The sequence below is a fragment of the Colobus angolensis genome, unplaced genomic scaffold (assembly GCF_000951035.1).
Source record: "Colobus angolensis palliatus isolate OR3802 unplaced genomic scaffold, Cang.pa_1.0 Scaffold283, whole genome shotgun sequence".
NCBI lineage: Eukaryota > Metazoa > Chordata > Mammalia > Primates > Cercopithecidae > Colobus > Colobus angolensis.
Genome location: NW_012116077.1, coordinates 1,132,774 through 1,150,946, shown reverse-complemented (window position 1 = coordinate 1,150,946; position 18,173 = coordinate 1,132,774). Strand labels below are relative to the sequence as shown.

Here is an 18,173-nt window from a genome sequence, read left to right as displayed (position 1 = left end):
ATGAACAATCTTTCCTTGGCTTGGTCTTTTCTGAAGAGGCATCTTTTGATTACATGAAGTTACTCTGTTGCTTTTCTGTTCTCAATTCCATTGCCTTGTGGTCTAAATTGAAAATTGCTTTTCTTTTGCACATTTTGGTTTTAATTTGCCTTTCTTTTCTTAGTTTCCTACGTTGGAAGCTTACATAACTGATTTTAGAGATCTCTTCTTCTCTTTTCTAACATCTACACTCAATCTTACGAGTTTCTCTCTAAGCACTACTTTTGCTACATCCCACAAATTTTGATGAGATATATTTTTATTTGCCATTAGTTCAAAATATATTTAATGTCTCTTAAGCTTCTTCTTTGACTCATGTGTTATTTGGAAGTGTTGAATTTAATCTCCAAGTGTTTGGGGGGTTTTCCTCCTATCCTTTTGTTATTAATTTCCAGCTTAATTCCATTGTAGTGTGAAAGCATACTTTGTATAATTTCTATTGTTTTGAATTTGTTGAAGTGTGTTTTATGGCCCAGTGGGTGGGCCATTTTGCTGAATGTTCTATGTGAATTTCAGAAGAATGTGCATTCTGCTTGTTCCTGAAGGGACTCTTGTAAATATATCTATTAGATATAGTTGGTTGATTGTCCTGTTCAGTTCACTTCTATCCTTACTGGTATTCTCCCTGCTGAATCTGTTAATTGCGGATAGAGTGGGGTTGAAGTATCAAACTGTTATAATCGATGTCTCTGTTTCTTCTTGCAGTTGTATTAGACTTTTCCTTATGATCTTGTATCGTGAATTGTTGGCTGGTCTATTTTTCCTAGCAATTCAATTAGTTTTTCCCTCTTTACTGCACTCTTGTGTTGTTAGGAGAATACACAGTAAGCATTGTGATGACTTCAGGGAGAACTGACCCCTTGGCCATTATGTAATGTCTCTGTAACACTTGATAGTTTCCTTTGTCCAGAAATCTGCTTTGTTTAGAACTAATATAGCTACAGTGGCTTTACTTTATTTGATTGAGTGTTAGGATGAGCTATCCTTCTCCGTCCCTTTACTTTTGTTGAACTCCGTTTTTACAGTTGACGTGGGTTTCTGGTAGAAAATACAGAGTCTTAGTGTTTTGTTTGTTTGTTTTGTTTCTTTTATCCACTCTGTCTCTGTCTTTTAATTGGTAGGTTTATAACACCGTGTTTCAGAAGTACTAAAGATCAGGCATAACTCCCTGTGAAGACATAGTTTTAAATAAAGCATAAGAAGGGGAGAGATGTGAGCAAATTATTCATCATTCCTGCTTGTGCCTTCAGGTCTCATTTGCACAAGATCCACTCGATGAAGTTGTCTGATAAGGTTATGCTTTTCACCCTTTGTATATATCGTAAGGCTTCAACTATCCAGAGCATTTGGGGAATGAAGTTTCTAATCCACATCATTTAGGGGTAACTGGGGCAATGCTCTTAAGAAGTGAAACCACTGTAGGATGGGTTTGCCCCAGCAGGGTGAACTCACTTCTTCCCACTTATGAGACCAACAAGAGTGCTGACTGATCTGAGTCCTTAGTTATGGATTTTAGACTGATAGCCCTTACCCAACCCCAAGACTTCACTCTTCTGGCCAGGCCAGCAGTTCTGGAAAGAAGCTCATGAAGCACTTAACCCAGGCTGTCCTGGGTGACTATTACAATGAAGTGGTGTCTAAAAGCCAGTTCTGTGAGGAGTTCCAAAGGCAACAGAGAGCCTTTTCCTCTAGCCCTCCCTTCCCTGTAGAGGAGGGCACCCAAGTTTTTGAAGGCAGGCAGGGAGCCTGCCAAAAAGTGGTTCCAAGGAGGCCTCCTGCAAGCCAGGGTCCATGAGAACAGGGAGTTAGAGTACAGATGGAAGGCTGCCCAGAGTAGGAGAGCATATATGGCAGGATTGTGCAAAGAAGTAAATACACAGAGGATAATGGAAGTTAGGGTTCTCCAAAGCTGAGAAGGAAGCAATACAGGCGGAAAGGTGGAAAGAGAGGAAAACATAGAATAAACTCCATATTCCTGGGCTGGTATTGGAGGTCTACGTGCAACCTCAAGTTTGCCAATAGAAATAAGAGCTTCAATTCAAAATACCATATTCTCCAACACCAAGGGAAGAGGGATCCTTGTAAATATGGCTGATTAAGTAGAATTTGAAATTTTGACAAAACAGAGAACTACACACTAAGCATAACAAAGAGGAGTTGTTTACATTCACAGAGCATATCCCTTTGGCAGATGTACAGTTAAAGATTTATGCATCCCACAAGAGGAGTGAAATGATGAACCAGAACTTCTGAAAGCTACAGGTAGTTAGAGGATGAAACCGCGATCACGATGAGAAATTTCAAGGTGCCCCTTTGATTAACAGTATGCATAATCATGACGGCAAGAACACTAGGTTCAATCTATTGGGCCATGATTAGGCTCCGGGTACCTAAATAGAACTTTATGTTTTGAGAATCATTGCAGGCATCAGGCCAGAATTGGCAGAAGGGCCATAGTTTGCCAAACCCGGCTAAAGATCATTATCTTATTTCATTTTCTTCATTGCATGTATCCCTAAATGAGCTGAGAAGCATCTGATATCAGTACATCTGCAACACCTTCATGGTGTGCCAGTTGGAAGCTCCGTGGCAGAATATTGGAGCCCCAGAAACTCGTGGTGACAGGTCCCTGTGTTTTCAATCCAATTCTTTTGTACCTGGGGAAAGCACATTTCTGACAGAGTCCACTATTTCCTACTCCCTGGGTCCTTCTGTCCTTGTGCCATGAGGTCATCCATTTAGGGACACAGATGTGATGAGGGTGAGATGATCAAACACAATTCATTCTCACTTGTGGGAAAGAACCTTGGAGTTAACTCATCCCTGAGGCAAAATATTCAAAATGCACCGCCGCTTGGTCGGCCTTATGAAAGCAAAGCAGTTCTGGGCTTTGCTATTTGAAAGTAGAGGAAATGTATCCAATCCCCGCCCCCTGCCCAGCTGAACTGCTGCCTCCCAGGTGATCCTCAGTCCAGTGAGGAAGTTTGTGAAACAGCGGCTGTGACTGAATCACCAGCTGATTGGGCTTCTCATAATGCATTATAACTCCCAGAGATCATTCTTCCACATCAACCAAACTGCAGAATTAAATGGGAGGTAGTGAAGGTCATGGCCCTTGCATCTCTCAAGTTTAACGTGGACTACTCTGTAATTCCACAGGGTGTGGGGCTGCTTTTGAGTGACGACATTCACAGGCACCTGGTGTTGCCACAGCTCCCGCTTGCCCCTTTCAATCATAGGAGCTACTGCTGCATGGGTCAGGAAGCCAAGGATGGTTAGGGGGTGGGGGCATTGAAAGAACACAAGTTCCATTAGGGCCTGGAATTTTGTCTTTTTGGTTAAAGGTATAACTCTAGAGCCTCAACAGTGCCTGGCACATCAAAGAGAGTCAGTAGGACTTTTGTGGAGTGAACCAATGAGTGAAAATGGGAATTTTACAAGACCTTCACTGTCCCTATCAAGTGGGAAACAAATCCCTGGATGACTGAGACATCTCACTGGATCTGTAGTGGAAAGTTAAAACACAACTCTGTTTATTCAAGGACCGGTGGTAGTGGTGAAATTATGAATCACAGGACTCAGGGTAAGTTCACAACAACACTCAAGCTATGCCCAAAGGTCTGAATACATCCGTTCCCCTAGGTCACAGCTACCTAGTTAAATGTTCTATTAGACGAAAGCATGAAGTTTCATGGGGTTTACTTGTGGGATTTTAGTATAATCTTTCCCAGTGGGTAAGTAGCTTATCCTTCCTTCGACGGGCTCTGTGTTTGTATGTTTCTTCGTGACTTCACATGAGCTGCACCCCTGCAGCAAAGTGGCTCACGGAGGTTCACGTACAGCAGAGTGGGCTTTCTATGGTTGTTGGTGTTATTTAAAAATCGACAGAGGTCTTAATGCGTTGCTCAACAATTTTATTCCGAAGGAACCAGTGATGAATGAACCACAGCTAAATATCATAGATGGCCCAATCATTCAGTCATAGAGCTTAATAAGATTTTATGTTAGGCACTCTTCTAAGTGCTTGGAGATGCTTTAATGACAACAGAAAAAAAAGAACAACAACAACAACAACAAAACAGATCAAAAGACATACTGCCATTGTGGAGTTTACATTCTAGCATGGGGAAGAAGGAACATATTGAAACAATAAACAGCGCGAGTTATGTGGGTGAAAGAAGATGAAAGAGGCTATGGAACAATACAGATTGTACAGACAGCATAGAGGGGGCTCAAAACTGAAGTCAAATTGTAACTTTAAATCATGCCTTTAACATGCTGTCCCTGATGCCTTTTCAGTTAAATGCTTTGGCTCCGACGTTCCTTTTTGGGCCGTCTCAGGCCTCCATCATCCTGGAATCCACTGCTGCTAATGGGAAATATGGAATTCAAATTTAATGGCAGTGTTTATTTTAATTAAGAACTCCTTTCCTCCAGTGACTAGCGAGCTATTTTCGCGTGGTTTTTAATTGATAAGACACTTCCCTAAGCTGGGTTAATGGTCCAATTGAACCAGCCAGTATCTCAATTACATTTACCAGAAAAACCATATGTAAAATACTATTTAGGCTTATTAAGCTAACCTTTTCAGTTAAACCAGCCCCTTTACTGCTCATAAAAGGAAAGATAAACAGAATAAAAATGCTTTGTCATTACGATTTTTGAGCTGGGGTGACAGAAACCGCTCTCCAAGTATAGCAGAACTGAATGCTCTCCACCATGACCACATTGACGATATCATATACTTGAGGTATGTATCCATCAGGAAGTTTCACAGAATCCAAGGTGAAGAAGATAGTATAATCTATCACCCCATTTCTTCCATGTACACTAGTAATGCAGACCTGTGAGTATAAATAATGCAACTGATTATGAAAAAACCCAATAATCACTGTAACCAGCTTTGCACCTCCTCACTCTGGGTCCTGCATGAGTGCAGGTCACTTCGATGCAAATCATTGATTTCCAAACTGGTTGGCCCATTGCTAACACGAGGGGTGCTTTGTAAGAATACCCATGTCCACACTCCACCTCAGAACAATTAAATCAGACTCTCCGGGAATGAGGCCTGGGTCTCAAATGAGAAATCCAGCTCTAAATATTACCAAAATATGTCCATTACCCTCTGTTGCCTTGAATTGCCTGTGCATATTCAGGCTTTAATACCCAAATCATCCTCAGCATTTACTGGTAAGCTCAAGTCCCACAACACATTCCGTTCATTCTTTCCCTAAAATTTTCTGGCACAAAGATTGTTTTTCTTCCTCCTGTCATTGGAAGATTCTAATAACACTTGGATATTGAGTAAAATGCACAATTTAGAACTTAATCATGTGCTTGTCCTACATAATTTTCTAATGATTTCTTTTGGAAAATCCTGCCTTTTCAATAAGAAAAGTGGCTCCTTTGTTGGTAAAGAATGCATTTCTTCATATTTTCTGTTATTCCCATTACACCCAACAGAATCCTGGTCACGTAAATTATCACCAAAGGAAGGGTTATCAGAAACTGCTGACAGGAGCAACAGGAAAGAAATTACCTCTTTCGTATGAATACAACAGGTGGGCTTCACAGAAGTTGCTTTGATGTTTGAGATGCCTGGCTCAGTGGAATATTCAACTTCTAACAAGTCACCCTTATAAGGCACAAAATCTAAAACAGCCATGGAGAAATATGAGTGTCATGATCTCTTAACTAGGTCACATTTAATTTCACACGTTATTTGATAGTGTACTACTTTAAAGTCAGTTCTGCAACATCTAAAGTCCATTTTGTGCATATTTAAACAGACACTGCAAATCTCTAAGTCCAAAAAGAAATTTATAATCCTTAGGCATTGATTCTCCTCTACTGATTTAACAAATTTAAATGGAGGAAAGTGTCAATTGTGCATCACAGCCAATCTGAGGGAGCAGCACAGGATTTACTAAACAACTGTTCGTGTTCACAATTGCTTAGTGAGAGGCAGTCAAACATGTAGGTAAGAGCACAAGTTTGACCCTGGCTGCATGGCTTCGAATCTTGACACTGCCACTCACTCAGTTTGCAACCTTAAGCAAGGTGGTTAAACTGTCTGTGCCTCGTTTTCTTCATCTATAAAATGAAAAGCACAGTAAGTAGCCTTCATGATACACAGCTGCTGTGAGAATTAGTTGATATGTGCGATACACACAGAATCATTCCCGGTGCATAGTAACCACCAAATAACTGTTGATTGGTAGTAGTGGTAGCAGTACCACAAGGAAATGTTGTTACTTTCAGAATGAATGAATTTCCCCTGGTGTTGTGTTCGGCTGATGAACTCTTAAGTATCTGCCTCACAGGTTACAGTTAAGACCACTGAGTTTCAAACAGAAGTTTGCAGTAAGTTAAAAGTGAGTCACAGGATAACAAAGTTACATGAAAGAATCTGGAGCAAATGGAAATCCCAACTGCAAGTGAGACAGTAAATTGCCACAATGACTCCAGAAAGCTAGCGACATCAACAAAGTGAAACATTTCTTCACCTTAGGACCTAACACTGTAGAATGACACAAGACACAGTATTAGACCTCTTCTCTCTCTCTCTCTCTCTCTCTCTGATAATTTACATACATTTATTTTGTGTGGGTTTAACATATATCTATATACTTATAACTCCAAAATGTATATACCTCCAGCTCTAACCAACCTCAGGATCAATTATCCTTATGCTTACACCGATCTAACATGTGTAAAGCTGAGTTGCTGATATTCTCCATACTCACCAACTTTTGTTTACTTCAGTCATCTACATCACAAACTGGCAACTCCACTCTCACCACTGCTCAAACCAAAAACTTTGGAGGTACCTTAGACTCATTTTTCCTCCATATCAAAGATCTAATCCATTACCTCCTGGGTTCTTCTCTAACTTCAAAATATATCCAGAGTCAACTCAATCCTCAGGTCCTCCACTTCTCCATTTTCATTCACATCTCCATCATCTCTCACCAAGAATATTACAACATTTTCCTGACTGATTTCCTGACTCCACCCTTTCCCTCATAGTCTCTTCTCAACAAAGCAGACAGTGTCAACATCTTAAAACAAAATTCAGGTCAGAGTCCTGCTTTTGCACCTAAGAAAACAAACTAGTAAGCTGCCTGGGGAAGCAGAGCTAATCTCCCCATTTATACCCAAGCTATACGACAGTAGTGTTTGGACGAACGGAGGCAAGATGGTGCACTTCCGGGTTCTTCATCCCCCCCTCCCAACTTTCCCCCCCTCCCAACTTTTCCCGCGCGCGCGAAAATGCAGCGGGCGACCCGGGAAGGTGCAGACCAACTGGGCATGCACCAGGTGACGTCAATCCGAAGAGACCAAGATTTACCTGGTCGCACCTGCGGAACGCCCCGACACGCCCGTGCCCCGCCTATTGCCCTCCCACTCCTAGAAAAGCCGCTCTCCGCCAGTGAGCCATGGGGCCTTCCTCCAGCCCCACTGATGTCGGGATGCAGGAACCCCGCCCGAGAGCCCCACGGGGGGGGAGGCTCTGTTGGCCTTCTTTGCTGGAGGCCGACAGACTTCTTCCCCACACCTTAGGTTACCAAAATAAACTTGCAGTTTTGTTCCTGACCTTTGCCTACTTGCTGGTTCTTTTGTGCTCGCTCTGGTGGTCTTAGAAAAACAAGTCAAGTAGTAGTAGACAAAACAGACAAAAAAAATATCATTGGGTAGAAGCTAAATATTAGAATATATCTGCTGATTACAAAGTGAATTCAACAACAACAACAACAACAACACACACACACACACACACAGTCACAAGGCGCTATCTCTAGTCCTAAATTTGAAGCATTTGAAGTATATTCTTTTAAAATTTGGTAGTCTACCCTGTCACTGAAACTTCTCTAGTAACCAACTACAGAAATGATCCCTTCAAGTATAGTCCTTGAAGGGTATTAAAAATAGTGTCTCTATGTACTTGTAGGATTGTTTCCATGATTAGAAATTAAATTCTTATGTGAATGAAAAATATATCCAGGCATTACTGAGGGCATTGAACAAATGAACACACAATAGCCGACAGCACACAATTTATAATACTGTCTATTTGCCCCTATATTGTACCTAATTTTAATTGGAACGGTCTACTTCTAACATTGAAGAGCCATTGACTGAAGCCAAGTACACTGTAAAAGTTGTTCCAGGACTAAAATCCTCTCAAAAATTTAAGAATTACATTGTATATCTCAAAATGTAAATCATACCTTCAGAAAAAATGTCTATGGAAAAATAAATGCTGTTACTAATATAAACAGTATCTTCACTTATAGAAGTAACACATCCAATTAAAACTCTGGTTCCTGAGTCTGAGGGTACAGCACCGTAAAGGCGGTGAAGCACAACATCCACCTGTAAGATTTAGGAAAGAGTTACTTCAAAAATAATACAAATTTAAACATGGAAATTACATGATTAAAACACTTGTATTCAAAAATATTTTCAACAGCCATCCTAAACACTGGTGAATATAGTTCACTTGGCAAATGGACCATTGACTTGAGATGATGGTAAAAGTCATGTGTGTGCTTCAAGAATTGTGAAATGTATCCCAAAACATTAATTGCCTACCTGAGTTTAATGCTCTTGTACCATTAGATTCCAAGATTAAAAAAATACCGTCCTTCGCCTGCAGAAATTCACAGTGAAATGACGGTAAAGTGGAAAGGTATATAGTCATAAGCAGGTTGCGATGAAGGATATAAAACTAGTTCAAAATGGTTTCTGTGAATTATCTAGAGGGAGAACATTTCAGACAGGGAGAAAATAGGGGCATTGCTTGGGGGAAGTCAGATTTGTGCTGGGTTGTGAAAGAAGACAGAGGTGTAACCTTGTAAACAGGGGTAGAGGAGCAGGGAGGCGGAGAGAAAAAACAACAGAAGTTAGGAGCCTAGGGAGCAAAATCCTAACATTCGAGATCCAGGCCTAGGAGAGAGAAGCACAAGATAAAGTTGGAGCAATAACCTCAACTGGGGGGGGTTCGAAAAACCAAGCCAAATTAGGGCTTTACTTTATCTACAATAAAGAGGCATACAAACCTTTTTCCTTATTGGAAGTGTAATAGTCCTTATTTTATAATCCTTAAAACTTACAGAAATAATGCAAGTTCATTGTACTAAAAATAGGAAAAAAAAAACCAGATGTATAGACAGCAAAATGCGGTTACCCCATAATCCATATTCCATTACCAAGAGACCACCAGGGACTACATTTTGGCAGTAACACTCATCCTGATGTTTTTGTCTGTGCACAAATATATATATACGTATGTAAATGCCTGTTTTAAAAGCAAATTAGCATGGTATTCAGTATGAAAGTATCACATTAAATTAACACAAAGGTTTTTAAATAACAAGAAAGGACAGAAAGAGTCATAGGGAATCCCAATTAATGGATGTGCCGTAATTTATTAACCCAGTTCCACGTAATTAGACATTTCACTTGTGTCCTAGCATTTGGACTACTTGCCTGACTGAACTATAGGATAAACTCCTAGGGTTGGAATTTGCTGATCAAAGACTTCTGATGGAAACTTGAGCCACTGAATTGTAAGTAATTTTTCATGGTTTTAAAAATAGCCTAGTTTGCTGCTATTCCCATTTCTTAACTGGTGCCTTTCCAACTGTCAATACCAATCTGATGTTTATTTTCCCCTCATCTACTGTCATGAAGGAATGAGGCACCAGTCTCCTGCCCACGTATCTTCCCCACTTTCGACAGTATCCAAGTGGGTGATCCACAGGACCCTTGGACCTCTCTGAGCCTTGACTCCACGCCAACTCACAGACATACTGCAGACTAAAACTTTGCCCATGTCTCATGGCTCCCAACTCTCTTTCTTATGCCTTGCAAATACCACCAACACAACAGCAGGTACAAGCAGATAATGTTGAGAGACAACTGAGTAGCCAGTAGTGAAACAAGATGCGGATCCTTCTCTCAGTCCTGCACATGAAAAGCAAACCCAGACTGGCTGTATGTTTAGATATAAATAAATGAATGACTTTCAGAAGAAAAGCTAAGTGAATACTCCTGTAAATTATGTGTTAGAATTAGCCTAAGGATACTTCGTGAACACAGAAGCCACATGGACAAGATGGACATATTTATAGTATGTAAAAATTAAATAGATGGAGGAGGCGGGGAGCAAGAGGGAAAAATGGGACTCTCCAGTGATTGTCCTCCTGCAGAAACATCAATGTGAAAAACTATCCTTGTATGAAAATACCCTCACCTGACATAAGGAAACCAGATGAGAGACCATGGTACCCGGTTATAGCATGAAAATAAGAAAAGATGCATTGAAGAGGATAGTAAGAACAGTTTTACATTACCCATATCACCCCTTCCCCGACCTTCAACAGCACAGCATAGAGAGAGATACCATCCACCCAGAGAAGAGAGACAGTAGCAAGCATAGGGCATTGCCTGGGAACCCAATATCAGGTCACCACTTGACAGACGCCCATGGTCCCTGACTCTCAGATGGTACTTGTAGACAGAGTCTCTCGACCCACCCTGGCACCAGACAGAAAGCCACAACCACAGCAAAACAAACTCAATACCTGGTCTACATCTCTGTCGAGTGATTCCAGTGGCCTTATGCTCAGAATATTCTACAGCAACAGGGAGTTCTCAGTGAATGCAGGTTTGGATTCCAGTCTCACAAGGGACCAGCCTCCATAGCTAAGGGAATCCCAGCCATTGTAGCATCTGTCGTTGTGTCCCTGGGAATAGGCAGCCCCCTAGGACTTCAATAGCTGCAGTGTTCACAAACATAAGGACCAAAAGAGACCTATAAAGAGTTTCCAGACAGGCTTACTGCTAAAGGATGTCCCCTAAAAGCTAGACTGTAAAGACTGAAATGAATACCTGCTTCTTCAATACACAGACACAAACACATGACCACAAAGATCAAGAACAATAAGGAAATCATGACATCACCAAACTGACAAAACAAGGCGCCAGCAATTGACCCTAGAGTGATAGGAATGTATGAGTTGTTTAACAGATAATTCAAAATATTTATTTTCCACATGCTATGTGAACCTTGAAAACAATTACACAGAAATGATTCGGAATGTATCAGAGTAATTTGAAAGAAAGATTGAAAGAATTTTTAAAAAACCAAGCAAATCCAGAAGTTGAAAAATACAATGAGGGAAGTACACAATAGAGAACATCCAAAGAACAATTGATCGAGCAAAATAAATAATCTGGAAACTTGGAGACAGCTTCATTGAAAATATACAGTCAGAGGAGACAAAATGAAAAGGAATGACACGGAAAGAAAAAAAACTTACTGGATTTCTGGGACAATATCAGAAGAGCAATAGTATGAGTCACTCACATTCAAGCGGGAGGAGTAAAAACATCATTTAAAAAATAATAATGGAGAGCCATCCAAAGTCAGAGAAAGTTACAAACATCTAGGTACTGGATGACCAAAGTTCTGCATTCAGATACAATCCAAATAAGATTACCCCATGACATGTTAAAATCAAACTGTCAAAGATGAAAAATAAAGAATCCCGAGATCAGCAAGAGGAATGAAGCAAATCATATATAAGGCTCTTCCAATATGCCTACCAGAAGACTTCTCAGCAGAAGCATAAAAGGCCAGAAAGAGTGGGATAGTCTATTTTAGGAACGCAAGTAAAAAAATCTCTAACCAAGAATAATGTACCCAGAAGTGAAGGGGAGATAAAGACTTTTACAGAGAAATCACAGCTGAGAAACTTCCTCACCACCACAACTGTCTTATAAGAAATGCTAAGGAGAATTCTTTCAACTGGCATAAGGGACGCTAATGAGTAATGCAAAAACATCTGAAGGTATAAAACTCACCAGTAAACGTAACTACACAAATTCAGAATATTCTAATAAGGTAATGGTGGTTTCCAGATCACTTATATCTTTCATGTAAAGGTTAAAGAACTGAACTAGTAAAAATAAAATAAGTACAATAATTAATTAAGGGATATAAAATATAAAAAATTGTAGTAAAGTGTGAAACAGAAAACTCAAAATCCAGGGGTGGAGTTAAACGGTAGAGTGTTTGCATTTTGTGATCAAAGTTATGTTATCAGTAAAATAAACTGCTGTGATTATGTTTCTGTAAGCCTCATGCTATCCACAAAGAAAAAAATCCTGTAATAGACACACTAAAACAAATAAAAAAGCAAAACATACTAACAGAGAAAAATCTCTTATCCATCAAGGAAAACAATAAAAGAGGAAGAAAGGAAGAAATTGCCTACAAAATAGGTAGAAACAATTCTCTAAGTGACAACAGTAAATCCTTACCTATCAATAATTACCTTGATAGTAATGGATGACATCCTCCAACTAAAATGCACAGAGTAGCTGAATAAATTTAAAAAGCAACAACAGCAACAACCAAACCTATGAGAGACACACTTCTCCTTAAAAGACATTTGTAAACTGAAAATGAAGGCATGAAAAAAGATATTCTTCCATGTAAAGGAAAACCAAAAGAGCACAGGAGGTGCTAAACTGATTTCAAATAAAATAGGATTCATATCACAAACTGTAAAAAGAGACCAAGACCATTATATAATGATGAAGGAGTCAATTCATCAAGAGGATATAATGATTTCCAAAAATATGGACCCAACATAGCAGCACCTAAATATATGAAGCAAATATTAAGGTCTAAATGGTGAGGTAGAGTGCAATGCAATAATAGTAGGGGACTTCAACACCCAACTTGCAGCAATGAACAGACTGCCCCAACAGAACACTGACTCCACAAAAAGTGGAATTTATCTGCACTCTGGACCAAATGGACCTGACAGTCATTTACAGAACATTCCATCCAAATACTCCAAAACACATATTCTTTCCAACTGCATGTGGAACATTCTCGAGGATAGATTATGGGGCAGGCCATAAAACAGGTACTAGCAAATTAAAGGAGTTTGAAATAAGATCAAATCAGTTCTCTAACCACAATGGTAAAGTATTAGAAATCAATAAAAGTAGGAACTGTGGAAACTTTAGAAGTGGATGGAAATTAAACAACATGCTCCTAAATAACCAATGGGTCAATGAAGAAATTAGAAGCAAAGTGTAAACATTTCTTGAGTTGAAGCAAAATGAAGGCACAACATATGAAAACCCATGAAATACAACAAAAGCAATTCTAAAAGTGAAGTTTACATCAATAAAGCCTACCACAAAAGGCAATATACATCTTCAATAAACAACCTCACACTGCACCTTGAGGAACTAGACAAACAAGAAAAAATTGCAATGCAAAATTAGGGCATAAATCATAAAGATGAGAGCAGAAATAAATAGAAATGAGAAGAACAATACAAATATCAATGAAACAATGACTTGGTTTCTTGAAGAAGTAAAGCAAATCAACAAAACCTTAGCTAGACTAAGGAAAAAAGAGAGAAGATTCAAATAACTAAAATCAAAGATGAAAAAGGAGACAGTACAACTGACATCACCAAAACAAAAAGTATCATAAGGAAGATTATGAACAATCATCTGCCTACAAATAGGACAAGTTAGAAGAAATGGATACATTCCTGGACACATACAACCTGCCGAGATGTAATGGTGAAGAAATAGAAAATCTGAACAGATCATTAATGAGTAAGGAAAATGATTCAGTAATAAAAAATCCCCCATCAGTGAAGAGTCTAAGACAGAATGACTTCCCTTCCTAATAGTACCAAATTTATGTATAAAGAAGAATAATTAATAGCTATACTTCTAAACCTATTCCAAAAAAAAAAACGGGCAAGAGAGGAACACTTCCAAACTCATTCTGTCACAACGCATTACCCTGGTAGAAACCCCAGACAAGGAAACACAAAGAAGAGAAAACCGAAGAAAACTACATGCCAAAATTCCTGATCAACACAGTTGCAAAATCTTTAACAAAGTATTAGTAAAGCAAATTCCACATCACATTAAAAAAATCATTCACCATGTTCTAGAGGGATTCAGCCCTGGGAAGCAAGGAAGTTTCTACATACACAAATCAATAAATGTGCTATATCACATGAACAGAATAAACGACAAAAGTCATAGGATCATTCCAATTTGAGCAGGATAAGCATTTGATCGAATTCCACACTCCTTCGTGATTAAAAACTCCACAAATTAGATATAGGAGGCACCTCAACACAATAAAGGTCATACATGATAAACCCACAGGTAACATCATACTGAATGGGGAAATGTTCCAGGCTTTTTCTCTAAGACCTGGAACAGGACAGAAATGCCCACTTTTGCCCATTCTATCGCACATACTTCTGGAAGTGCTAGCCAGAAAAATTAGGCAAGAAGAAACAAAAGGCATCTAAATTCAAAAGGAAGAATTTAGATTGACCCTGTTTGCAGACGGGAAGCTCTTACATATAAATAACCCTGAAAACATCACCAAAAAGCTACTAGGTCTAATAAACAAATTCAGGAAAGTGGCACGACACACAAACAACATACAAGAATCAGTAGCATTTCTATATAATAATAGGGAACTATCTGAGAAAGATATCAAGAAACAATCCCATTTACAACACCTTCAAAAAAATTAAAATAGGAATAAATTTAACCAAGGAGGTGAAGGATTGCAACACTGAAAACTATAAACCATTGACAAAGGAAATTGAAAGAGGCAGGAATGAATGGAAATACATCATGTGTTCATGGACAGGAAGAATAAATATTGTTAAATGTCCGTAACCTAAAGCAATCTACAGATTCAATGCAACTCCTATGAAAATACAAATGACATTCTTCATAGAATTATAATTCCATGAAGCTTTTTAAAAAATATTTACAACACACATGGTTTGACATAGAAATTCCACTGCTATGAATGCGCACTACAGAAAATGTTTTTTTACCTGATAAGGGAAGTTGCAGGATTATATAGAGTTCAATAATTATTATTGTTACCCATATTGTTTAAAGATTAGAATAATAGATAAGTAATTTTTATATTTTACAGCACAAATTACTACAAATATTAGAACAGAAGAACCCACAGATTCAGAGGGGTGGGGCTTCAAATTACAGTCTACATCCCCTCTACGGATCACAGCAGAGATGTTGGATTAATACAAGAAAAAAAAGATGCAGAAAGAAAACCCACTGGGATAAGACACAATTCCCAAACTCATGCACATCTCACCTTGATTGCTCTGAATCCATAAAGTGGTCTATGATCTGGAACAACCACATTTACTTTTTGTCCAACTTTTAGAGGCACATTGCCACTCACAACATCACTACTGAAGTAGATCGACTCATCAATCATGCCATAATCACCACAGAAACTTGTGACAACTCCCTGCACAGTTTTCAACTGGGTGTCACCTACAAGATAAAGAAACTAGGTCATATTATTGGCCTCAAATGCAAACACCTACTACAAATAAGTCTTACACTCACCATCTGCATAACCCTGGACAGAGAAGTTTTATAACATCTCTGACCTCGTTTTCATCTGTCAATCCACAACAATCACAATTTCGACTAATAGGGTTGTTGTAGGTTTTTAAAATATTTTCTTAAATTTATCAAAATTTAAATGTTAAAAATTTAAATTATTTTTTAATTTTTTGAGCAGAGTCTGGCTTTGTCACCAAGGCTGCAGTGCAGTGGTGCAATCTGGGCTAGCGGCAACCTCCGCCTCCCAGGTTCAAGTGGTTCTCATGTCTCAGCCTCCCAAGCAACTGGGACTACAGGTGTGTGCCCCCACACCCAGCTAATTTTTGAATTGTTAGTAGAGATGGGGTTTAGCCATGTTGCCCAGGCTGGTCTCCAACTCCTGGCCTCAAGTGATCCACCTACCTGGAACTCCCAAAGAGCTGGGATTACAGGTGTGAGCCACCGAGCCCAGCTTGTGAATATTAACTGACACATGCACATCAACTGTCGAGAGCTGTGAGTGCCTTGCACAAGAGTGTGTAAATGTTACCTGTTAGCACCATGTCTATATATGAGTCAAGCTTCTGCTCCTATTATATTCCTTCATCATTATCACCAATTATGATGAGTAGCACCTTCTATAGATACGTAACTGTCTCAGCAGACTAAAAGATATCTGGAGATTGAAGGCTAGCCCAAAACGTCATCTGAATGGTTTTCTTTATTTTTTTCTTCTTCTTTTTTTTATTTTTATTTATTTTATTTTATTTTATTCTGCACAAGCCTAGCTGATCAGCAATACTTAGGGATCAAACCTCAGCAGTTGCCCCACAGGAGTTCTCTGCCTTCGGGATCGGATAAGTATAAGGCATCAACTTGGCTTCAAATTACATTCCCGTTTGGGATACAAGCCTAAATTCACTCGCAAATTAGGGAGTTTCTTGCCTTCTGGAAATATAAACAGGCATGTGCTGCACGACCACGTGGGGAGAAAGCACAGGAGGTACAGCCCCCAAGGTCTTCTCTGTCAACACCTTTCCCGCTTTAGATGGACAGGAGAGTTTGGGAGTTGGTTCTCAGGGACTTGTTGAGGACTAGGGTTGCCTCCCCATGTACACACAAGATAGAGCCGCCGTCACATGCTGTACCCGCCCGAGTTACCACAGCCTCATTCCAGGGGTGAGGAGAACCCCTACTGGGAGGCTTCTGGGGTGGGGGAAAAGTGGACACACAGAGGAATACCTTGTAGGAGCCCCTGCTGCTGTGGGCCCTGTTGCTCTGCAGGGTCGGCCGTTCTGTTGAAGGCCAAAGCAAGTCTCAGAAGCCTGAGCATCGTCCCAGTTGTCACCACCAGCCTGGGCACCGCTTGTGACAGATGAAGCACGAGGTCTCCTCAGTAAGGGAAGCCCTCAGGTCACTTCGTCTCCTCAGGGACTCACCTCCTGCTTCTCCTCCTCAGCCTCTGTGGCATGGGACCCAGCCGATAGTGAGCCCCCCTCAGGAGAGTCAGGGACACCGCAGCCTCCAAAGGAGCTCCCAGGTTCCCCTCTGACTTTTCCCACTGAGCATGCGCTCATCAGAGCTCGCCTCTACCACTGTCTAGCCAATGGGCGTGTAGTGGGTGGGCGGGCAGGTTCCTGTGGCTATTAAAAGGTGATGGGTGGGTACATCGTCGCTTCTCCCACCAAGGCTGAGGGTGCCATTAGGATGGCCTGGGGAAAATGGCTTGGGAGCTTGAGTTCTGCATATACTAAGGAGATACGGGGCTCTTCTCTTGGGTTCCCTGGCAGGATGGGTGCCTAAAACACCGTCTGTGCAACCAAAAATCCTTCTCTTGGCCCTGTTTTCGTGGTGCTTAGCATAAGGAGTCACCACTCAGTGGGCAGTCAATAGTTACTCTTCACCAGGGATCAATTTTGTGGAGAGAGGGCATCATGTGGGTAGGCAATGTTTTAGTGATGGCAAGTACGTAGTCTTTTGTACTAGGACTCCCATTTTGAGTCCAGTGACAATTTATAATAGAATCCTTTTATGATCATTGCTACCAAGGACTCATCACTTACCTGGTTATACTTACATTACTCTGCTATACACATTACCCTTATTCATTCATTCAGCAAAACTCGTAGGGCACCAACTGTGAGCCAGACACTGTTCTGTGTTCTTAAAATTTGTTAGTGAATGAAAGAGTCAAGAATCTTCACCCCGTGAGGGTGGTTTTTTCACAGGATGACAAAAGGGCGACACTAAGCATCACATAATAAAATATATGATATGTTGGAAGGCAATAAATGCCGAGGAAAAATATAGCAGGACAAGGGAGATCCACAGTGCTGGGCATGGGGTGTTGGATTGCACTTTACAATAGCATGGTCAGAGTAGCCCTCATTGGAAAGCAATAGTTGAGAAAGATGTTGGAGTTAGCCAGGCAGCTATTTTGGTGGGAGCTGTTCAGATGGAGGGCGCAGTTTGTGCAAAGACCATACAACAAGACTGTGCCTGATGTACTCAAGGAAAAGCCAAGTGATTAGAGTAGAGGCAGTGAATAGCTAGAAGAGTAGGAAGTATGGTAAGAGAGGTAATAGAGGTTCAGGCTGCATATGGGATAGTAGGACACCGGAAGTCCTTTCACTTTTATTGTCCATGATGTGTAAAGTCCCTGAAAGATTTGGAGCCTTCCAGGGATCACAGGTGCT

The 18,173-nt window shown here is 40.3% G+C and overlaps 1 protein-coding gene across 1 annotated transcript; it reads right to left on the bottom strand.

The window, feature by feature from the left end:
• Positions 1–3,932: 3,932 nt before the first annotated feature.
• On the bottom strand, positions 3,933–17,470 carry LOC105516513 (cancer/testis antigen 55). The gene is made up of 6 exons (XM_011948752.1): positions 16,720–17,470; positions 15,239–15,423; positions 8,271–8,415; positions 5,579–5,691; positions 4,696–4,883; positions 3,933–4,408 (listed from the first exon to the last, which is right to left on the bottom strand). Exons 1-6 carry the CDS (start codon positions 16,808–16,810, stop codon positions 4,339–4,341), a joined length of 792 nt encoding a protein of 263 aa, XP_011804142.1. The 5' UTR covers positions 16,811–17,470; the 3' UTR covers positions 3,933–4,338.
• Between the last annotated feature and the right edge of the window lie 703 nt (positions 17,471–18,173).

Coding starts and splice junctions, on each gene's coding strand:
- LOC105516513 (XM_011948752.1), bottom strand. CDS start 16,810: ATGCTCAGGCTTCTGAGACTTGCTTTGGCCTTCAACAGAACGGCCGAC. Junction 5,692..8,270: donor CATAGACATTTTTTCTGAAG/GTATGATTTACA, acceptor TGGCTGTTTTAG/ATTTTGTGCCTTATAAGGGT. Junction 4,409..4,695: donor GTCACCCCAGCTCAAAAATC/GTAATGACAAAG, acceptor ATTTCCCATTAG/CAGCAGTGGATTCCAGGATG.